The sequence below is a fragment of the Choloepus didactylus genome, chromosome 11 (genome assembly GCF_015220235.1).
Source record: "Choloepus didactylus isolate mChoDid1 chromosome 11, mChoDid1.pri, whole genome shotgun sequence".
Classification (NCBI taxonomy): domain Eukaryota; kingdom Metazoa; phylum Chordata; class Mammalia; order Pilosa; family Megalonychidae; genus Choloepus; species Choloepus didactylus.
In genome coordinates this window covers 72,097,717-72,122,051 of record NC_051317.1, presented here as the reverse complement: position 1 = coordinate 72,122,051, position 24,335 = coordinate 72,097,717, and the positions used below count along the sequence as shown (strand labels likewise).

The 24,335-nt window shown below is 34.8% G+C and overlaps 1 protein-coding gene across 11 annotated transcripts; it reads left to right on the top strand.

Annotated features, from left to right (window-relative positions):
* The first annotated feature begins 1,354 nt into the window (after positions 1-1,354).
* On the top strand, positions 1,355-23,406 carry C11H5orf34 (chromosome 11 C5orf34 homolog). Of its 11 annotated transcripts, XM_037799320.1 has the most exons (14): positions 1,655-2,383; positions 3,786-3,921; positions 4,505-4,735; positions 4,894-4,986; positions 5,961-6,607; positions 9,248-9,349; positions 11,038-11,161; positions 15,276-15,367; positions 16,268-16,337; positions 16,994-17,164; positions 17,961-18,055; positions 19,128-19,226; positions 22,158-22,198; positions 23,059-23,406. In XM_037799320.1, the coding sequence occupies exons 3-14, from the start codon at positions 4,541-4,543 to the stop codon at positions 23,250-23,252; spliced, it is 1,923 nt and encodes a 640-aa protein (XP_037655248.1). In that variant the 5' UTR covers positions 1,655-2,383; positions 3,786-3,921; positions 4,505-4,540; the 3' UTR covers positions 23,253-23,406. The 11 variants fall into 11 exon arrangements, with proteins under 11 accessions (XP_037655247.1, XP_037655250.1, XP_037655243.1 ...); XM_037799319.1 differs by lacking the exons at positions 1,655-2,383; positions 3,786-3,921 and adding an exon at positions 1,355-1,511; XM_037799322.1 differs by lacking the exons at positions 1,655-2,383; positions 3,786-3,921 and adding an exon at positions 1,355-1,535 and having other exon boundaries at positions 4,897-4,986.
* The last annotated feature ends 929 nt before the right edge of the window (positions 23,407-24,335 follow it).

The following is a 24,335-nucleotide window of genomic DNA, read 5'->3' as shown; positions in this document are numbered from 1 at the left end:
AACATTCGAAAAGAACTAGGAGGAAGCTCCATTTGGAAGTCAAGCATCATTCTTCATTCTGATAGTTGTAAGCAAGTCACTAAAGCCATATGAGATTCGAGGAGAGGGGACATATACTCCAAGTCTTTATGGGAAGCTGTCTGGGAATGTGCAAACGTTTTAAAATTGCCACAGTGCATGATGAGAGGAAGGATTGGTTCTGTGCCACAATCATCCTTTAAGATTCCCTTATCTTCAACAAAAACATGGGTGAATAAGGCTTTTGTAAGAATTAGTACAAATCTCCAATAAGCAAGGACACAAAGCTGCCAAAATATGTTGGTCTTATGTTTCAGCAATAAAGTGCAAATGCTGATCTTAACCTGACCATCTTGTCACCAGCTTAGATCCTCTTCCTTTATGTAGTCTACATCCTCCAGCCAAAGGGTACCAGGAACACACCTGTGACTGAACACTCAATTTATTACTCTGCAGCAAGGGAAAACACTTTCCATAGGGAACCATGGATGTATCAGGAAGAGGGCTTTGGAAAGAAACCATTATAAATGGATTTGAGCTTTTGGTTGGATAATTTGGGGTAGGGTCTAAAACTGGCGGTTCACTCTAGATTGAATGTCGTCAGAAAGCAGAGGCAAATTTTTATGGGTATCAATAAATCTTACCTACAGGAAGGACAGATGAGAAAAGATAAAGCTGTAATTGGCTAAAGAAAATGCTCTCAAAACCCTCTGAATTTCTTCTTAGGGACACTTGCCACAACTGTGATCAAGTGATTGTTTAGTCCTTTCCAGTTAGTCTCTAGCCCCCAAGTAACAGGGCTTTGTTCCCTCCTTTTTCCCCAGAAGGGCTCGCACGTACTAGGCTCTCAACAAATACATGTTAAATGGCAATAAACATAATAAGTGGCAATAAATATTGTAGACATGTCGACTTGCTATTTCAGAAAAAAGTGCAAAAATATAGTCAGAAGACATTTTCTTTCGGCCAAGGAGTTTTTTAAAAGACAAGTTTTAATTCAGTATTGTTACTTAGATTTTTAAATATCACTCCACTAAAATGGACTCTTGTATTTAGTTCTTGTTCGGAGGCTGAAGCGCCAGAAGGCTGGTCCTCACTAGCTTTATCTCAACCAGGGAGAACCGCTTCCAAACGGGGTACAATAAGTAAAGACCATAAAAGAGCAAATCACACACCCAACTGGAAATTCAACGCCACTTCCCGGATCTCAAACCCAGGACCCACCTCCGCTTCCGGCCACGCCCCTATGTGGGCGGCGGGGCGTAGCCTCTGGCCCTCGACCTGAGGGCGAGGGAGGGGGCGGGACTTCCGGTTTTTCTTTTTCCGGAGAAGTGAAGTCGCTTCCTGAGGGCGCGGGAAAGATTGAGCTGTCTGCCGCTTTGTGTCCTGTTTTGTACGCTTGGGTCCTAACTGTCTGTGTCTCGCTCTCCCGCTGCTCGGATTTGGAGGACGCCTTGGGCAAAACACTCTCCCTGTGACCTTATTTCTCTGCGGTTGTGATTGTTTTCTCGTTGTTGGTAATTTGTCAAATTCATTAAGAAACATCATTTGACAACCAGTCGTGGGCAGGCGCAGACTCTGCGACCTCGGGCATTTTAGCAAATTAAAGCATAGGTGCGGTGAATTGGCCTCATTTCCACAACTTGTCAGATCAGAACTGCTGTGTGACTTTGGTTGCTGTTTTGATGAGGCTTTTTTTCTGTAACTTGATACCGCGTTTTGAAAAAAAAGGAGGTTCTCCTTGTTATCGAGAACAGCTTGTGATACTGGATGGTACTGGATGGTGAGGATGCAAACGACAGTAGAAAGGAGGCTGGGAATGTAGGTGGGAGTTGGATTAAGGTTTTTTAATGTCAGGAACTTTAGACATTACATTGTATGCAGTGACGTAAAACGGTTGGTATTGTAAAACTGTTGGTATTGTCTAGGTTTTGGAAAGTTAGCTATAATAGCTATACTAGAGTTGGATTAGAGAGGGAAGAAACTGTAAAAAGGTCCTAGACAGTTGCAGGAGTCGAGGGGAGAACTGAATGCCTGAAACAGAAAAGGAGGAAAAGAGAGCCAGGTTCAAGAGAGAGACTTACCAGATAAAATAAACAGGACTTATTACAGGCCTGTGGAGGGAGGCAGAGTGAGAAGTGAAATATTACTAACATTGGCTACTAGTAGTGCACTGCCATTAACTGAAATTGCAACTGCAGGAGGAGCAGGAATTTAAAAATTCACTTATTATTTCATCATTCAATGACTATCTATTGTGCCTTTATTATTTGCAGAATTTTAGATGCCAGAGATACAACTGTGAATAAGACACATTAAAGTCCCTGAGCTGAGTTTATGGCCTAGAGGGGAAGACAGTAAGCAAGTAAATAAAACAGAATCAGTTTTGATAGTGATAAGAGGCTTTGAAGAAAAAAGGGAAAATGGGATAAAAAGCGATTAGGAGAGGATTGGGGAGCAACTTTAATTGAGTTGGGCAAGTCAGGCCTTTGAGGAAATGACATTTGTACTGAGACCTTTATGATGACAAAGAGTCAGCTGTGTGATGAGACAAGGGAAAAAACATGCTAGGTAGAATGAACACTGCGAGGGTCCTGAGGTGGGAAAGAGCTTGTTTAAAGATCCATTAAAAGACCAATTTGGCCAAAGGGTCCTGAACAAGGGGGAGAGAATTAGGAGATCACATTTGGAGAGCTAGATGGAGCCAGATTATGTTGGCTTTGTAGGCCATGGTTAGGAGTTTGAGTTTTATTCTAAGTGCAAACAGAAGCTATTGGTGGGTTTAACGTCAGAGAGTGATAGATCTGATTTTATTTTAGAAAAGATCCCTCTGGCTTCTGTATGGAAACTGGACTTGGAGGAAGTAAGAGTGAAAGAGTAGTTTATGAGATATTACAGAAGTCTGTTCTGGATGGAAGTGGTTAAGTTCCGTGTTAGTTGTGTCTGGTTTAATGTATCTGTGGGACAGGCACATGGAGCAAGGTCTAGAGAGAGGAAGCTCTGGAGAAAAGTCAGGTAGATTTGGAAGTCATCTATAGAAAATAAAGTTGTATGAATAGATGAAATCTCCTAAGGAGCAACCATATGGTTTAATGTTTATATTCTGACATATTTCACAAAAGATTATGGGCTATATCAAATGCAGCTAGATTACATACACCAAAAGAGGGTAAGATAGGAAAAAAACAAGGGTAGGGTATAAAAGTGGCATAAGGATAAGTGGCATAAGATATGGAGCTAAAGTTAGGTCTTGAAGAATCCTTGCTTTAAGAGAATGAAGAAGAGGAATGATTAAAATAAAAAAAGTAGAAATATGGAGGAAAAAAAGAGAAAGGCAGAGGAAGAGAGTTTGGTGCAGAGTACGGTAGACAATACTATTACAGATTGACCAGATTTGGTAGGATGAAGACTGAAGTCATTTGGTTTCGGAAGATATTGGTGACCATTGTAAAATAATTTCAGTAGAGAGGTGAGGAGGAAACCAGATGCAGCAGATTGAGGACTGATGGGAGAGAAAGTAGGCAATGAGGGGATACACACTTGACAAGTTTATTGGTAGGAAATAGGGGTAAGTTGGGGAAAGTGGTATCTGTGAAGTTATTTTTTTTCTGATAGGTGAAACTTGGTCACATTAGCAGCGGAAGGGGAGTACTATCCTGGAAGGGGATTGGGTTAGCCTTAGAAAGGAGTAGAAACATTTCATAAGATATGTATGAGCTCCTCCAGTGCTAGGCACTTTCATATGTGTTGTCTCATTTAATTCTCAGGACAACCCAATTATTATCCCCATTTTACAAATGAGGAAAAAGAAAAGACTTAAAGCTAGTAAATGGTGAAGAGTAATTGGAACCTGGCACTAATTCCCCTTCATTCACAACTCTGGAAAGCAGAGTCATTTTAGAGGTAAAGAAGAGGAAATTGAATTTAGTGAAATGAGGAAACCTAAGACACTAAGAGATTAATTACCTTGCTCAGTAGTGGCAAGGACCTGCTTCCCTAATGCTGGACTAGGGACTAGAATCTGGGTATTTGGACTTCTTTTTCAGTGTTCTTTTCTGTTGGGCCCAGTGGTTACTTTTGGCCTGTCTTTTGCATGTATTACAAATGATATGCTGCATACTTGTTGCAAAGGTGCAATTTGCTTGTTATTTAAAATGAAATACTGAACATAACAATTTACAGAAATGATATTTAAGGAGAAGTAAAACTACTAAAATTATAAAGGCAGAAATAATGTGGTGAGCTATCTTCTTCCACTAGGTGATGTTCCCACATTGGAGTAAAGCCCCTGGGGTTAATCAAGGCATTCTGTTAAGGATGTTAATTTCAGATCTTTTATGTATGGTAAAATATCACTTTTCTCCAACAAAAGTAACTGTAATCCTATCGTGTTTTAGGTATGTCATTAGAAAATGCATTTTATTTTGAAAGAACTTTTGTACATTAAGAGAACTATTTGTGCTACTGTTTTTCCTATTTCATCCAGTCTTCACCTTGGAAGGACATCTTATCCATAATCATAATGACGGCTGAAGTTCAAATGGTTCTTTATGAAGATGATTCAGTGCAAGTACAATATGTTGATGGTTCCAAATTGCAACTTTCTCCATGTGGCTCTGAATTTTTATTTGAAAAGACACCTCCTATTACAGCACATCCTTTAGAACAACCGGAAAGAATTCGTCAAAGGACACAGTTTGTGATTAGCACTTACCGAGTAAGTAAAGATGACACAAAAACTACTTTTTTAAAACCAAAATATTGTCAAGGTAGATCAGAATATGAAAAGTAATTAGTATTCTGGTTTACTGTCATTCTAAAGTGATTTTCAAGTAATTTTTCATTTTATAAGATTACATTTTATAATTCTTTTTGGAGGAGCAACTACAGCGAGCCCTACGTTTTCGAAATGCTTCTGCCAAATGCCCTTTTTTATCTGAAAGCATCATCCCTTCTGAAAAAAAAAAGGTAAGTTTTTTTTTTTGTGAACCTCATTTTCATAAGTAATATTTGAGGACAGGTAATTAGAAACAGGTTATATGAGGACAAGTAATTAGAAACAGGTTATGCAACAGTTAAGCAATGCCCACTATTTTTATCTTATGTGAAAAGATAACAGCAGATATGGGCATTGTCTGTTTCTGGTCTGTCTGTTAGTGATCAGGATCAGTTTACTTCTGAATATTTTAATTTTTCAAAATGTTACTCTTTAAGCCATCTGGAATTTACTTTGCTGTATAGTATGACAGGTACTATCTACAACAAGTACTTTATACCTGTTATCTTATTTAGTCCATCTGATAACCCTCTGAGATAGCATTTCCCAAATACTATTCAACAATTCCAGGACCATTTATTAAATAATTTTCCCTTATCCACCATAATTTTGAAAGCTTACCTTATTACTTGTAACATTTTAAGTTGTGATTGAGTCTGTTTCCATATTCTCTGATTTGTTTTATTGATGATTTTTATGCTAGTTACTTACCATCTAAGTTGTGTTTGTTTTGAATATAGTACATTATAGTACTAGTCCTCCCTCATTTCTGGTTGGTTGGTTTGTTTTTTTTTCCAGAATAGACATTTTTGGGAGAGGGATAGATCAAATCTCATTTATTTCTGACTTATTGAACATTTTAAAATAAAATATATTTAATCCAATACTAAAGATAATCAAGATGAGTTTTTCTTTTTCTTCCTTTCATGTTTTTGTCAGTATGTGTGTGTGTGTTTTACTTCTCTAATAGAGATAATCTTAACATATATTCTGTGGAAAGACCATATGTATTCTGACCGCTGGGTCTCCATTTTTCTTTCTCCATAGGTAGTAAAATATAAACAGAATTTTAGCAGCTTTCTTACATAATAGTTAAATATCAAGTATATTTAAAAATAGGACTGTTAATGGAAAATACTTATCTTTTTTTCCCACCTCAATTCAGCGTATCTTCACTGACATCTCAGAAGTTAGATGGCCCAGTCTTGATACCAGTGATGCCATGATATGTATGGAAGGTGGCACCGTGAAGATATCATCTTTAGATGGTCATGCATACCTTTGCCTGCCCAAATCTCAGCATGAATTTACAGTACATTTTTTGTGTAAAGTTAGCAAGAAGTTGGACTCATCTTTAGTATTGTTAGAAAGAAAAAATCAAACCAAAAGGGACAAACGAGTTGAAAAAGCAGATAAAGACTATACTTTTGGAAGTTTATCAGGGCAGAGACTGAAGAATAAAGAAAATGAACTTTATTGCCATATCGTGAAATGCAAAGGACCCTCAGAGCAGAAGAGTTGTATAAATGGAACTGAAAGTAGGGAGGAGCTACCTTTGCCTAGTACAAAACACACATGTATTTACACATGGGTAGAGCAGTGCTGGTCTGTGGCCTCCTGTCCAGAGGAATGGAAATATCCTTTGTCTTTAGCACGTAATTTTCACGATAAAATTAGCAATAGGTCTAAAATTGATACAGATATCACCCAGAACAGAGTTTTAATTTCTGATGTTTCAGCGGAAAGTGGAAAAGAGGTTTCTGTTCTTCCCAAGGCCCTGTTACTCAGCTGTCCTGTCCCACACCTGCACAGGTATGGTAGACTGACTTATTTTTCTTAACTTTTGTTAGAACCAGTCTTTACCTGAGGATAATTTTTTTTAAATCATCTGATGCCATTCATAAGAAAAGTTCATTCACAGTTGATCCAAAACTTTGCTTGTAACTAATGGTAAATAATTTCCTTAGCTAATGTGTTGGTTATGTTTGTTACTTTACATCCATGTACTGAATGCTTACAGAATGCTGACTATACACTAGATACAGTCAATCCTCATTATTTGCAGATTCCATATTTGCAAATTTGCCTACTTGTAAAAATTTGCTTGTAAACCCAAAATCAATATTTGTGGTGCTTTGGCAGTCATTCATGGACATGCCCAGAGTGGTGAAACATTTGAGTTGTCTGATATCCATCTTCCCAGCTGAGGTCAAGCAATGTGACATGTGGCCTTCTTGTTACAGCTCTCCTACTGAAAACAAGTGTCCTCTTTTTGCAGTATATTTAGTGCCATGTTTTTACATTTTTGTGCTCTTTGTTGGTGGTTTTGCTATTTAGAATATCCCCCAAGCATAATGCTGAAGAGTTCTCTTGTACTAGTGTAAGAACTCTGTGATGTGCCTTACAGAGAAAATATGTTAGATAAGCTTCATTCAGTCCTGAATTATAGTCCTGTTGGCCTTGAGTTTAGTGTTAATGAGCTCCAATTACCTGCCCCCATTGTGATTTATGATGAGATTTACTTAAATTTATGTTTAGAAGCTTTGTTCTTAAGGCAATGATACTGTTCTAGATGGGATTAAATGGGGGCGTTCTCTAGAAGACTGGTGAGACAAAGAATCTCTTAGGGAATTGTATGCAAATTTAAGGAGGAAACAAAATATATACGGCGTCTTTAAATAGAAATACAGTACACATAAAATTATATATTGATTGGTTGATGAAATATCCTGAGATTTGCAGGAACCAAACCCTGTATTTCCCCTGGGCAACTGTGTTTGGTCAACTTTATAGCACATAAACTACCATAAAGAACGTAACTACCATGAATAATGAGAATCTTTTATAGAATTTTATAGAGTTCTATATTTCTTATAGGGGAACTTTATAGAACATAAACTAGTATGCAGAACATAACTATCATGAATAACAGGAATCAACTATACTTTGTTAGGCACAGAAACTATAGAGATGATTAAGACACAATCCCTGCTTTCTAGGAGCTTAGAGTCTAATGTGGGCCACTATCTGAATAGATCAGTGAAGTGTAGTAAGTGATGGCATAGACATGCACACCGGACTATGGGAGTGAGCACAGAGGAGCACCTGCTGCAGCTCATTAGAACCCGTTTCCTTGTTTGCTAGAGCATGGATCCAACAAGTTTATGATCGTGGGTTATTTCTTCCATACCTAGCCTCAGAGGCTACCTCTGTCTTTTGGTTAACTGACTGTAAATATATCCATTTGCAAAAGGGGTAAACATGGAGAGGTTTCTGGATGGCTGGGTATTAACCTTTTACCACCACGAGATGAATAACCTAATAGTTGTAGATTTGTAACATTAACTTTTGGATGAGCCGTGCAATAATAATAGCTAACACTTAACAGAACAGTGCCAAGCAACTGTTGTGAGTACTTTACCTCATAGGAACCCCATCTATTATCATCCCAATTTTGTGGAGGAACTCAAGACACAGATGTTAAGTAACTTGAACAAGATCACAAAGCTAGTACATGTAGAACTGGAATTTGATCCCAGGTTGTCTCTGAGTACACATTTGTTACTTAAAAAAAATATATGGGAAAGATTTCAGCGGTGATGATCTAGTTAATATTTGATATTCTAGTATTATGAATACTCATCAAAAGATATTTATGACTAATTAATCAATTTTCAAATTACTTTCTACTGGCCTTAGTTTGAAATTCATTATCCTTAACACAGCTTAACAGGCCTTCTGTGATCTGTCTGTTCCTATATCTGTAGACTTCCACTCAGTCACTGCTCTTGCCATTGCTTTCTTGATACTTGTTAAACTGGATTTCTGGCAATTCCATGAATGCTCAAGCTCCCTTTCACCATTGCAGCTGCTTTTTCCTCTGCCAGGAGCATTCTCTCCCTTTGCCTCTCTCAACTGGCTTACTTAGGTACATTTTCAGGTCTCAGCGTAAGCCTCACTTCCTAGTTTTTCTGAAGTCCCTGCACAGGGTTATGTCCTTGTACAGTCCCCTAGGATCAAGTACATCTCCTTTCTTTACACTCATTATTTAATATTTAATTTCCCTACCAAATAGGAATCTCCATTGAGGGCAGGGACCATGTCTACTTTGTTGGGTGTTATATTCCCAGTGTATATAGCACAGTGCCTAACCTATCATGGGTATTTCAGTAAATATTTGTTATTTGAATCCAGACTGAATTTTAATGGTCAGTAAAACTGCTAATTTATGCAATTGTATTTAGATTCAATAATGAGATTATTGGCAATACTGAGAAAAATGCGTGGAAAACTAAAGCTTATTTTAAAATTTCATTAATATAACTTCATATAAATTTTTATCTTTCTTTGATCTAACTAGTTAAGCAAGAAATATATTTTGTTACAGTAGCATTGTTTTGACGACTTTTAAAGGCCAACCAAAATTAATGGCTTGTGTTTTATTCTTCGCAGGTGGGATTTTTGTGATTCACCTTTACAGAGACAGTCTGAGGAAGAGGAGTATTCCTATCCTGAACTAGTAAAAGTGGCTTGGTACAAGGGTATTACATACAGGTAAGATCACTTTGTTGTAGTTCGAGCTATGTAGCAGTGTCACAGAGGGAATGAGGCTCATTTTATAGACAGACTCTGACAAAAGGACACAGTTTTGTTGGGGCCACCATGCTCTCCTGTGTTTCATCCTGAGTTTCACAGGTCTCAAAAGTTCATTTTATTAGTGCACACAGGGCTCTTGTAACTAATTCACATTTACCATATTCACAAGACTTATTTGAAAACTAGAAAGCCAGTGAGGGATCAGTTTTGTTTTTTTGCTGTTTTTTTTTTTTCCTTAAAAATTGATTGATAGTTATACAGTCATTATCAAAGATAAAGACTACTGGATTACAGTTCAACAATTTCAGGTATTTCATTCTACCTATCCTAATACACTAGATTCTAGAAAGAAATATCTATATAATGAGTCGGTAGTCTTAATAATTTGTTAAATCCCAACTTCTCAGTTACAACTCCTCCTTCTCATTTGATCATTCTCTCAATCTTCAGGGATATCTGGGCAATGGCCTTTCTAACTTCTTCATGCTGAAAAGAGGTGTCGACATTATGGGATAAAGGAATGAAACTGGTTGATGTTCTTGGAGAGACTAGTATCTCTGGGTTTTCGGGCCTATCTGGCATAGGAGCCATCTGGAGACTTTAAGTTTCTGAAAAAATAAATAGGTAAAACTTCTGTAGAGTCTTAGGTAGAGTATTTTTTAGGGTTTTCAGGAATACTGTTGGTTGGGGTGGGGGTCAGTTTTGCTAATGAATAAAATATTCATATCTATTTAGGATATCCTTTCCAAGCATCAGGGGATCTAGTTGAATGAATTAGTCATGAGGGTTGCCTAGTGAGCATGAAATTGGAGAAGTACAATAGGCTTAAGGGAGACTTCAGCTTTCATTCATGCAGCAAATATTCACTAAGTGTTTTCTCCATGCCAGGCACTATTCTATTGAATTATCCCCACTTTACAATAAAGTACACCTCTCCAGTGAATAGAATACTAGTGTTAGTCAGATTCAGAGTTTCACTTCTGTAAATAATGCTAGAAGAACACTGCTAAATTTTTGTTCTTTGGGTTCTCCTTTCCCTGCATGAAGAATCATCCTCTTCTGACAACTTATTCTTCATATATGGTCCTATAAAATTACTTTGGCTTAACTTTTATTGTACTGTATACCTGATATCTTGATTGTACCTGGCTGTGCTAGGTACAATCATTCACCTTTTCTTATGGATGGTTCCTTCTATAGATGCCGAATCTCATCCATCAGATATTTGTTCTATTAGTTTCATTCTCAAAGAACAATCTTAATTTCAGGTTCTGGAAGTGTCTTATTTAACCTCTATGTAATAGACATTCCTTTGGTGACTATATTATGTGTCAGCCACTGCGATTGTCAGTGGGAATGCCAAGATAAGACAAAATGCTTGACTTATGAAAACTCAGAGCTTAGTTGCTGAAATTGAAATATAACCAAATTCTTTGTGTTCTGTTTATATTTTGCCAAATAGGTTAACTTTGATGGTTGGCGTGCAGAGTATGAGATTATCTGCTTCTCTGATAAGCAAAAGACCATACCTCTTTGCTTGTTTTTTTTGTTTTTGTTTTTTCTTTTTTTATATTTGATGACTCCTTGATGTATGCTTTAATCTCAAGTAGAAAAAAAAAATGCTAATGATTATTTCTCTTACTTAGACTTACACATAAGCATGTAAACTCAATAGAGATTTATCCTGGAGATGGATCTATCTTCAAATCAGAAGGAGCTTATTTTGGGAACTATTTTACTTATTATTCCATTCAAGAAGGATCAGAAGAGGTGAGCCTATAATGAAATCTCAACTCAAGAAGATTTTTGGCATACAGCTGTTTCTAGATAATTCTAAATATATATGGGGAAATTTAGTCTTTGTATAATATTGCTTTCTATACCCCAGTTTGTTGTCATCCATTTTCCTGAGCAATTTGTGTTTAAATCAGAAACAAGATTTCTTCAGTTATGGAATTTATCAATAGAAATGTTGAAACCAGCAGCTGTAGTATACTATTTTGAATGACTGTTTCTCATATTTGCATAAGAAAAAGCACATTATTTTTCCCTACCATGTAATTGTCTGTATATTTTAAACACCTGTTAACATTTAAATCTTTATATACAATTAGAAGGTTGAACATATTGTTTCCTGTTGTTAAAAAAATAGTGAAACATAAAAAGGTTTTAAGAAAAAACAGTGACACATAACATAATGTATTTATCAGGCCATAATGTAATAATGTGGATAATTTGTTAATGAGTCTTAATTTGCTTGTTCCAGTCTGACATTTGACATCCACCCTTTTATAGGGGTCACCATAATATGCCACTACTTTGCTTTGCAAGATGGAACATAATAATAATGGTTTCTCCCTCCCATTACAGATTGGATTACTTGAGTGATAAGATTATCAGAGCTGCTAGGAAGAAGAATTAAAAATGTAGCAGATTTTTTTTATGGGAAATTTTAAACATATACATATATAAAAGTAGAGAGAGACTAATATAATAGACTGCCATATACTCATCACCCAGCTTGTTCCATTTATACTTCCCACTGCCCTCTTCATCCCCAATTTATTTTTACATAAATCTCAAATGTCATATATATATATCATGACAATCGAGTAAATAGGCAAATGGAGTGGGTATGCATATTCACACTGCTGTATGTCAGAGGGTTGACAAAACTACGAGATAAATATAACATCTTCCTGGAACATTAGTTTTACTCAAAAGGTGTCAGAAGGAGGAATGATAATTATTATTCTGACCCAATTTTGAAGGTTCCAGAAAAGCCTCCTGGAGGGAGAGACGGCTAAGCTAGGATCTATAATGCAAAAGGAGTAAAGTGAAAGAGGAATGGAGGTAGGAAGAGCAAATGGCAAATGGAACAATGTACTTGCTCAACTCTGCTTGGGTAGCTTCTTGTCATACAAATTTCTATTTAAATGTCACTTCCTCAGGGAGGCTTTCCCTGACTGTCCAAATTGAAGAAGCTACCCAGGACACTCCCTATCACAATGCCCTCTTCCTTTTTCTTCATACCACTTAATATTACATGACAATTTCTTACTGATCGGTTTGTTTCCTAATTGTCACCCCCACTAGAAGTAAGCTCTGTTTTGTTCAACACACTATTATTACTATTATTGCTAGTGCTTAGAATAGTGAATAATGGCACTTACTGGCTCTGGAGACATGAACCTTCTACATGTGTGGAGTGTTTAAAGTACTGAAAATGCTGTAGTTCAGTAGAGTAGTGCATAGATAGAATGTTGGTTGGGAGAATGTCCAGAGATGAGGCTAAATCACTAAGTTAGGCCAGCTCATAAATGGGGCATGAGAAACCCTGTTTCATTTGGATAGTCACTTAAGAATTTTAGGTAGGAAATTGACATAATCAGAATTTTATTAAATCATTTCACAGGAAGATGAGCTAGATGAGGACAAGGTAAAACTTCAAGGCAGTGGAATTGAGAATGGAAAGATAGTGTTTTGGCTTGATAAAGCTGTCAGAGTGCAATATATGAGAAATGGGTTGTCTTTTACAACAGGGATTTATTAGTTTACAGATTTAAAGTTCTAAGGCCATGAAATTGTCCAAATTACGGCATCAACAGGACGATACCTTCTCTGAAGAAAGGCCACTGGCATCTGGGGTTCCTGTCACATAGCAAGGCACATGGATGGCATCTGCAGGTCCTTCTCTCCTGGGTTTCATTGCTTTCAGCTTCTGGCTTCAGTGGCTCTCTCAGCTCCTCCATGGCTTTCCTCTAAGCTTCTCGGGGTGCTTCTCTCTGCACTCTCTCAGGTTTTTTCAGTCTTTTATCTTCATAAAGCATTCCAGTAAAGGATTAAGACCCACCTTGAATTGGGTGGGTTACATCTCAATTGAAACAACCTAATCAAAAGGTCCCACCCACAGCAGGCCTGCACCCACAGAAATAGATTAAAACAACATGGCCTTTTCTGGGGTACAAAACAGGTTCAAACCAGCACAGGTGGGAATGGATGCAAGAAATAAGGAGACAGATGGACAATTGATTGGATATTGGGGATGAGGAAGAAGGTGTTAAAGATAATGGCAAATTGTTGAATAAACCAATGAATGATGGTGTTACACCAAAATTTTTTTGACCCTAAGTATTTTGATGATGGTTGCTTTTTTATCTTATTAGGAAGTGTCATCAGAAGATTTAAATTCCGCTGTGTCTAAATCCTTCCTACCTGAGTTGTAAGACACTCTTCCAGGTTTCAGAGAGGTTAAATTTTGAGACATAAGCATTTTAGAATTGATGAAATAGGGTGATAAAAAAGACAAGAATCCTCAGGGAACTCAGTATGCAGTAGAGAAAGACATATTTAAAAAATGCATTATACAGCAGATAGTTTGAGTGCCTACTATGTGCCAAACACTATGCTAATAAATGTTGGGGATACAGAATAAGCAAAACATATAGAGACCCTGCCTTCAGGAAGCTCTATTCTAGCAGAAAAGAAAGACATTAAGTAAAACACTATCTGAAATTGCGATGAAAACCACGAAGCCGGAGCAGAGGATAGTGTGCTTATGGATATAACTAGGAGACTTCCTGAAAGTAAAGGAAGAATAGGAGTTAGCCAGAGAAAGGGAGGTGTTAGAGGGGGTCCTAAGTTGCTGATAGTGAGAATACCATGTGATCAATGTCATACCAGAGATAGAGAAGCAGAAAAGGAGAATACAGATTTTGAAATGAAGATGATTCCATTTTTGACATGTTGAAGTTGAGATGCCATTGTTTTATCCAGGGAGAAGTCCTGTAGGGGTTTAAATATTGAAGTCTTCAGCCCAAGGTAGAAGAGGAGAGACTATTGAGCACCTGTATACAAATTTCTGTTCCAAGTGTTTTATTCATAAATTGTATCATTTAGTCCTCAGGTTTACAAAAGGTTATATAATCTGCCTGGCATTATCATTAGTAAGAGGCAAACCTGTGATGTGAATCCAGACTTGTCTGGTTTTGAAGTCCATCTTCTTTCACTGATGGTTAAGAGTATGGTCTAGAGCATCACTCTTGTGATGCAAATCAGATCTCCGCTATTTAGCACTCAGCCTCAGTTTCCTTATCTAAAAAATAGAGTTAATAGTTCTTATCTCTTAGAATTATTTGAGGGGTAAATGAAATAACCCATGTAACATGGATAGCAGAATGCCCAACACATAGCATCTGTTCAATAAATGTTAGCTGTTGCTATTGTGGTATTTGTTATGAACACAGCTTTGGACCCTGTTGGAATTACCGAAGAAGAAATTAGACAGAAGAGAAGAAAGCCAGACAGAGCCCTGGGAAATACTAGCATTAAAGAGTGAGGTAGAGGAAATTCAGAAGGAATAACCAAATAATCACATTTTTTTAAATTCAAGAATGTGAGCCTGTAAATAATATTATCTTCCACAAACTGTAGCAATAGTTCCTCTATTAATGAAATTTAACAAATGGATATATTCATTCAAATAAAATATAATTTTTTTTAACTTACAAAGCTAATTCTTTTGTCTAAACAGAAAAAAGGGGCTTATTTGATGGATATGCTTGCTAATATGTAGGAAAATTAGTATGGTTATCATGCCAATTTAAGCATATTTGAGATTTAAATTGGGCACTAATTTATAGGCTATCAGAATGTAACTTTTGAATATGTAAGAGGACTCCCACACTTGAAAAAAAATATGGGAAAATGGAAAAACATCAAAAATGCTTTTAAAAATATACAGGTTTTATGGGCTTTAGATTAAGTTAAAATGACATCTTGTCTTGTCACTATACAAATGTAGTTTTCAAGAAAAAATAGCTAAGTTTTAGTGACCAAAATTAATTACTAATGAGATTTTTTTTCATTTTAAACTAATTTTCAGAGAGAAGAGAAAACTTATTCAGTAAATAACCTTCCTCCAGATAAACCAGGAAGTCCATTCTCTGTGTGTTCTCTAATTAAACAGGCAACCAGGTAAATTTTTTGCATTCAGCTGAGTCAAGTGTTAACACGTGTAAACCTTGACACATTTTCTCATGATTACAGATAAGATTAAGAATTGGTTAGTACAAATGGAAATGTATGTCCATGGTAAAATGTCAACTTTTCTGGGTCTCAAATTCCATTATTTATAGAATGAGGTAATCTCTATATCATCTATAAGAATACTTCTGGCTTTGAAATTTAAAGTTAAATATGGAGAAACACTCATATATGGAGAGCAAGTGCTGGTAGTAAATATTTGCCTTTTCTCTGTGTAAGTGTGGCATCATTACTGGCCTTTGCAATCAAGTTGGAGCTTTGATGGTACATTTGAAATTTTCATACTTCTATCCTAAGAGTAATACAGATTTCTGAAAGTATACAGAAGTGTAGTTTTGTTCTTTGGTTCATATGTTTTTATTCCTCTTAATTATTTGGTGACACCCAGAGAAATGAAAGTGGACTGTAGATTTAAATTATTCATTTTAATAATTTATTTCCAAGTAACGTTATAGATTTGAAGGAGCAGAATTCATAAATTGATTGGGAAAGTTGATTCCTATCCCAACCACTTTTAGGCCATGCTATACCTTTCAGGCTCTGAATCTATCATCTATTGAAAGGAAGTACCAGAACATTCTGTCCATTTGAAGTCATTTCATTGCTAAAAATCAGAAGAATAATCTTAACTAGATAAGATTAACACAAAAGTAAGCAATAGTAGTTCCCTTCTAGAGGTTTAGGAATTTCTGAAAGGAAAGAAAACAGGATACATTCTAGTAGAAATGAGTTACTTGCCATCTAAAATGTTGTATGGCATTGAGAATGGGTTCCTAGAAGTGGAAATTGCATTATTTGCAAATGTTTAAGTAGTGTTTTTCATGTTCACAGAATTCTTCAACATTGTGCCAAGATAAAACTTTCATTAAGCCATAACTATCGTATATGCTGCTGGAAAATGGTATGTTAAAATTATTTCAAACACAAGATACTTTTAAAATTGTATACATCTGAATTCAATCTGTTTTCATCTAAGTCGTGTAGGAAGCTCTTAGTAACATTAATTTTGTATTATTCAGAAAAATACCTAATAGATGAACATTGCAAAATCAGACTTCTATGTCATACTTTATTATACATAGTTTGTTTTTGTTTCATTTTTTTTTAATGGGAGGGGAAGGACAGGGAAATTGGATTTGTAGCAAATAAAATATATATGCATTATAAACTATGATATTACAGTATTCTACATATTTTTATAACTGTAAAAGTAAATTCTTTAATGCTGACCTTGAGGAAGTGATTCTCTGACTTTGATTTTTGTATCTATACTAATTTGATTACAAACCTATATGTTACTGTAATTACTAATTTTTATCTGTTATATATAAAGTTCATAGCAAGAACAGTGATTTTGCAAACATATTAGAAGTTACTCTGCTTCTAAATAGGCTGTTTTGGGTATCTACTTCTGGAAAAGTTAAAATATACATAAGGATTCTACAAATATTAAACTTCAGAATATGAATCTAAAGTTGCCTCAGAGCTCATTTATATTCATTTAAATCTGTTAGTAGATAACTGTATTTCCTGCTATTTTTATTTACTTGGATTTAGGTACCTGGGATAAATGATAACAGTATCTTGCCTTTGCTTTTGAAAGAATTGTTCATTCCCAGTGTGGGAAGATTTCTTGTATACTCCGATGATAAAGTTCATGCTATCTTTTTAGATGGCATTACTCTAACTCTAAATTGGACTTTCAGTTCTTTCACTGAAAAGAGACAGGTAAGTATACTTTAGACTGGAATCTGTTTGTATTATTATCTGTGGAAAATAGAACAAAGAAAATAAAGTGCCACACTATTTCAATTTATTTTTTGAAGTGTAAAGTCTGCAAAGAGGCTTTAGTGATCTCATTACATTTCTTAGCAAAAATCAGTATTGTGTAACAAATAGTCTTTCTTATAAATAGACCTCATAAAGAGAGGGCTAGTATTTTTATCCTCTTTCATAATTATATGAATGATGGTTATAAAAATACCCATATCCCATGTAAAATATGATAAATTAACCTAATAAATGTCTGTTTCTATAATTTTTTTATTAGCGCAGTTGTAAGTTTGCGGAAGAATCATGCTGAAAGTACAAAGTTGCTGTATACTCACCCTCACAGTTTTCCTTAATATTAACATTTTGCATTAGTGTGGTACCTTTGTTACAATCGATGAAACAGTATTATTAAAATTATATTATTAATATTAGTCCATAGTTTATATCAGGGTTTATCAGGGTTCACTCTTGGTGTTGTACAGTTATATGGTTTTTAAAAAATTTTTATTCTGGTAACATGGATACAACCTAAAAATTCCCATTCTAACAACTTTCAAACAGAATTCAGTGGTATTAATTATATTCACAATGTTGTACTACCATAACCATCATCCATCACCAAAGCTTTTCCATCACTCAAAATAAATTTTTAATGATTCATTTACTTCTTACCTTTTAAAGTTGATAATTAAGTTAGAAGATTTTCTTTCACTTTTAGAATATAACTTACCTTCCCTCCTTGCTGCTTAAGGTAAATCAAGGTCTCAACTTAGGTTGGTGTAAATTAACTTTTCCTGATGGGCAAGATAAGTTAATTCAGATTAAACACCCTGGACCATTTGAAAGGTACTGAAAAGAAATTTCTAAAATAATTTTCATGTTGGTAAACATCTTTTACTTTTAATTAACAGAAAGGAAGCATATTATCCATACTATCTAAATGTTTTATTTTTGTTTTTTCCTTGTGGATAATGTGAATGTAATTATTTCAGTAGGTTTCAGAGTTTACGGTTGGCATGTAGCATAACTAAATAGATCAGATCTCCTTTAATAATTTTATTTGTATTCAAGTGATTTTTCAAAATGAAATGTGTTATAAACATAACTGACTTGCTGTGGAGGTTGAACTGTGGTCAACTGTGTTAACCAATTAACTAATTCCCAAACCAATTTGAACTGAGGTTTGCAACCACAAATAACTAAACTTGTGTAAAGTGAGAAAATAAAATGAGCTGATTATTTTTAAAATGGAGATGATGATTATTAATATGCTTTTTCTCTTTTGGCCTGTGTAATTTGTTATTAGTTATAGTAATTCCACCTGTGATGTTCTAGAGATTTTTAGCAGTTTTACTTGAGAATATTCACATGAGAATTGCTGTTCTACCTCTGAATTAATTTTTTTTGTTGGACCTTTATCACCTTTTTTTATCTAAATGCTTCAACATGCATTGCTATTTTGAATAATTTGCCTCAGAAATAGCGTCTTTAGTAAATGTTACTATTTATTTCAGCCAATCACTTCAGATCATTCATTTTATTAAACTTGATATTTGTTTGGTATATTCAGTGAGTTGTATATTATGATACACACACACACACCTCTAAATATGCAATAATGAGTGTCTTCTGGTTTAAATTTTAGTAAACAAATGCTCAGTCTTATAACCTTTGTTTTGATTCTTAAATGTCATCTTTATTAATCATGTATATGAGTATATAATTTTAATTTTGATGAATAATGGGAAAACATGCCTTTTCTATGCTCATGAAAAAGATTGGGAAAGTTCCCTGCTAAATGTGTTGTTAAAATTTTTCCTTCATCTTTTTTCCCCAAAATTGTTAATGCTTCCATTTTTTAATCCTTTTATAAATTAATTCATTTTTTCAAATATTTATTTTAATGTATTCAATCTAGATATGTGACAACAGTAATATCATGGTGCAGAAAACTGACCCAGACTAGTCTGAGAGAGATGCCCACACATCCTTCATCTTCTGTTCTTGAAGAAAATTGGTATTTATATTTCTTTAAACTTAGTCTGTGTAGCAGAGACAACGAATGCTTAAAAATTAAAGTGTCAATGGGTCAACACTGAGATTCTTTTCTCAAGAAAACTTTCTTTTCATTTTAATTAAACATATGTAACTCCTGTGTTTTTGATCACTTAAGCTTGAAAATACTTTATTTTTAGTCAGACATTTAATTTATTATATTTCATCTTGAAGGTCAGAAAACTTTGCATTGAAAACTTCACATCAAAATGGTTGTGACTTTTCGGGTGATAAATTCAACCTGAAAACTTTATGGAAAAATTTAAAGGGGACTTTTAAACTTTTAGTAATATTAAAGGAAATGAAATGATTACTAACATTGTTATCTTTATGTTTTCATAAAAGAGTTGATTTTTAAAAATTTCTATCATTCTACGTCTTCCCAAGTTACTGGCAAATCAACAAATAAAACACGTTATTTTTAGTCCCTCTTATGTGCCTTTCCATGTGCAAGGGACTAGTTCTGATCTTTAAAGGAATATTTAGGGCAAATAAATTTTAGGCCGGAAGTAAGAGCAGAAGTAAAAAATTTATTTTGGCCTGGGAAGATAATGAGGAGATAAGCCTTACGAAACCAACACTGTCTGTTAGGCTGTAGTGTGTCTTGATGGATAGGAATGGATATTGTAATCAATAGAAGAGGTTAGACTTAATGGAATTACAGGTTCCTGAGTGAAAACATGACAGGAAGAAAGGTTATTAGGAAGGTTATTATCACTGACAGTGTAATCTCAATATATTGGAAAAGAAGAATACCAGGAACAATTTCAGCTTTAATTAAGTTGTGAGGTAACCTATACATAGCATGGTGAAAAAAATTGTAAACATTAAGCTGATTCTAGTCACCTTTTCTTTAGCTACTTCTTAGAGAAAGAGGTACAAATCATATTAGTAGGTGTTAATTGATTATGTCAGGTATCTAAATATCCTGCTCTCCAGATTCCTTATTCTTCAGCAACAGCTTGTTTGGGAACACAGAAGTTGCCTAAGCACCAAGCAACATAGTTGTGAAGACACAGCAGTTGTACATGGCTTTAAAACTAGTTATTTCACCATTACTTAGCTGGCAACATTTGTAAAATGCCTGCCTTTTCATATGAAAGCTGAGAAGAGGATAACTGTCTAGACATACTAAAAATGGAGTTTGTGCAGATTGTTGATAGCAGCTATGGGCAGAATCAAGAGGAGCATTAGAGAGATAAGCTAAAGGAACTGAGGATGGGAACAGGGAGGAGATAACAGCTACTTGTAATAGCTCCATGGCCCTTACAAAACATAAGACGTCTCCAACATGACTTGTTTTTTTGTCAAAGAAGGTAGGCTGAAGGAAAAGATTGCACAATAAATAGCTACCTAAATCATATTTCAGTATTTTTTCCCACCTCACCCTCCATTATTAGCTTACTGATTCAACTTTTTAATAGGGGTGTTAGTAAAAAAATAATAAGAGATTTCATGAGCAATTGATCCAACATATGAGCAATGTCATCAAAGTTTGTATTGTTGTGTAACCCTAGAAAAAAATGTATCTTGGGTAAAAAAGCTGTTTTGCAATAATGAAGAATCAGCAAGCTTTGGATTAAGTCATATCCAGATTCTTCACTATCAATACCTAAAATGGTGAAAGATCTCTTTCCTTCTCCATCCATCCAAGGAGAAAGAGTGCAAGCCGACAAGGAGGTGCATGTGGTCCACTGTAGTAAAACAGATAAAGCAGAGGAGTCACATACCTTTCATGAACAGTGACAACTTTTCTAGTGACTTGAATAAAGAGATGTTTTAGACATTAATCTAATTAATTTTGCAGAGTGTTAGTCAAGTGACACTATTTGTAATTGGGTACCACTAATCATATTTCATTCTAGCTTGAAGAGGAAAAAGACAACACATATAAGGGGTGGGGGAGAGTTGTATACATTCAGCCCTCTACTGAATACCAGTTACCCCAATATCTATTTCTGTGGGACATGATAAGAACTTAATGTCATGATGTTAAACCTGGGTCAAGGAGAGAATGTTCTCCTGGATACTGTGCGTAAGGAAACAATGAAATGAGTAGATAGTGTATTCCAGAAGGAATTTTAATAAAAAAAAATAGTTGTTTTGACACTTAACTCAATTATGTAAAAACGTGGCTCTCCAAAACCATTCACTCCCCAAGAGTTCCATTAAAATGAGTTTTTACTATATGTGTAGAATACAGAATAAGAAAAGATCCTTTCTTCTGAGAAAGACAATCTAGGTAGAAATATCAGAAATATCAGAAATATCTTCAATATCAGAAATATCTTCAAGAGAAGACAATTCTGGTGGTGATAGTAGCACAACATTTTGAATGTAATTAACACCACTGAATTATATACTTAAAAGTGGTTAAAATGGGAAGTATTACGTTTATATGTTACCACAATAAAAAATTTAAAAAAAACAACAAAAGAAGAAATTTCAAGTAAGTATATGACTGATTAACAGATGAATCATGCAGTAGGAATTCAAGGAAGGAGAGATCACTTCTTTCATAAAAGTGATGGGATTTTAGTAGGTTTCCAAAGTTTGCAAACTTTGGGGAGGAAAGTAGAGGATATACTAGGTTAGTACTAAGAAGTTGTAGCAGGAAGGCCCGTTACTTTCAAACATCAATACTTGCTTACAGAGTCTTTGAAGATGGGACTTTTATTCACTTGCTTTATTTAAAAGAGCTCAATAATTATATCAACTGCAGCAAAGTGATTTGTTGCTAAATAAAGCTAATGTAAAGAGAGCTCTTAATTTTAAGGTTTTGTTTAAAATTCTATCCTTTATGAAAAACAATCAAGTATGCTTATTTGAAATTTTGTGGATACAAAAGAATCAGACAGCTAGTAGGAACTTAAACTTATTTTTTCTTGCACAGGTCTGTTGCTTCTGAACTTGAAAAGATACAGAAGTTTAACTGTATCCTTTAAACAATCTGTTGTGCTGTATGACCACTCCCTTTTCATTCTAGGCTGAATTCATGACACTGTGCTTTATGAACATGAATCCATACTTATATCTTGCTGAGTTTTATTGAATAAGCACAGCTATTTTAAGATTGTAATTTAAGATGCATTCTGTCTGCAGAAGGTTCATTATGTTAACATTTATATCTTTGTGTTTAAATTGGGCAAAGAACAGTAAACTAGGGTTAAGATCTTCTTTGGAAACTTTTTCACTTATATAAAAATTATATTCTGAATTAGAATTATTTGAGACCTACTCCTGACTTCTTTTTCCTATGAAACACTTTGTTCTGTAGATTCCCATCCCCTTCATCTAAATTAATTTTATCTTCTGATTTTTCTATAATTGTCTTCAAATGATAAAATAGCTCTCCCACAGAGGACAGGTTTCTTGTCACACTAGATCTTTTTTAAGTTAAAAAGTAAAAACACTACACAAATTGTTTACAATTTTATCATTCCTACTTTTTTCCCCTTTTATTCCCATATCACTTCTTCACTTAAAGAAATGTTACTGAGATTTTAATTCTTCTATTTACTCCCCACCACCAAACCTCCATCCCAACACACACACACTCCCTCCCCCCACCCTCCCTCCCTCTCTCTCTCTCTCTCTCTTTCATCCACCCTTACACTCTTTCCTCTTCTATAAGGATGGACTTGAGTGCCAAAGTCCTAACTCTAAAATATTACAATTCCAAGAGATCTTCCTACCAATTGAGAAATAATGTTTTAATAAAAGGTCAGGCTTTCTGAAAATAAAAATTGCATAACAAAAAATGTGGGTTAAAGCTCCTTAACTAAGCAATTTAGTGTTACTGGAGAATAGTGGTATCCTAAACCAGTTTTCTAACAAGAAAAATAAACAGTCCTCTGATCATTGCAAACCAAGGTTTTCAGAAATCTTGGTAGACCAAGTTAATGAAAAGACAGTATCAGTAGCATTGAAAAAAACCTCTGAAATCCTTCAGGATATTGACTGTCTTCTGTCAAACTCAAAGAAGTAAAAAATGGAATTATTATTTTATTAAACCTGAAAGATTTTGCTTCAAGTGGCTGGAATAAAAAGACCTAGTAAGCTAAGAATTGTATATATTACTTCTATACAATGATCGTATGAGAATTAACATTTAATTTTGGAGGTATTTTACCTAATTTGTAAACTTTAAAATATATATTGTAATACATTTTATTAATAAATAACTTTTGAAAATTTGGAACTATTTCATGTAATTCTTTCAGATTTATAAGAAAAAAATTGTAAAGTAATAAAGTTGTTTCTTTCATCTTGTGGAACATTCACTATTTTTTTTTTTTTCCATACATTATTTACTTACAACTAGACTTTATACTTAATGTTGTTTTGTGATCCTTTTATCTGGTCAGGATATACATATATATATATATAAAACTATCTAATACTTTTATTCCATTATATGGGTATGTGAGCATATTATAATTTAAAATTAAAACATTTATTAGAGAGAACATTCACTACTAATCTGCAAGTTTGGGTTTTTTTAAAAAATATGTGTAATTGTGCATTTGGTCATTTGCTATTTAGACTCTATGCCAAGTATTTTTTGATAGAACTGCATAAAGAGAAATAGATATTTTTAAAAAGAAAAAAAATCCCCTCAGGACAATATTGCATCAAACAACTGCGCACTCAGCAAAGACTTAATTTTATCTGAACTGTGTCATGAACCAGATATTTTCCTTTTTTTTTTTGATGTTGTGGGTTTTCTGCTTGGAGGTTTGTGCTTTTGACATTGGAGTTGCCTTGCTGCACGTATTATTTTTTATAATCTTGTGTGTTTTCGGATCCATTCATAGCTGTATGCCGACTTGGTGATTCTAGTTGATCAGTCACAATGTTGGCATGCGTTTTTTGTGTGTGGTTTCCTCCTTTGCCCTTGGGGGTGTAAAGCTATGGCTGTTGCTTCACTTCTGCCTTGCAGGTTGTGTTTTGGTTTGTCTTCTTTATGGCAGCCTTTTGGGCCTATCGTTGTCTCTTCATTTTGTTTTGCGTTGTTCTCCTTGGTCCCCTTCCGTTGTCTGTATTCATCAGTGGTCTCTTTGTTTCGGTG

Excerpts from the sequence above, each read along its gene's own strand:
- C11H5orf34 (XM_037799319.1), top strand. The coding sequence starts at position 4,541 with ATGACGGCTGAAGTTCAAATGGTTCTTTATGAAGATGATTCAGTGCAA. Across the intron at positions 9,350-11,037 it reads TACAAGGGTATTACATACAG|ACTTACACATAAGCATGTAA; the intron begins GTAAGATCACTT and ends TCTCTTACTTAG. Across the intron at positions 18,056-19,127 it reads CACCCTGGACCATTTGAAAG|ATATGTGACAACAGTAATAT; the intron begins GTACTGAAAAGA and ends TATTCAATCTAG.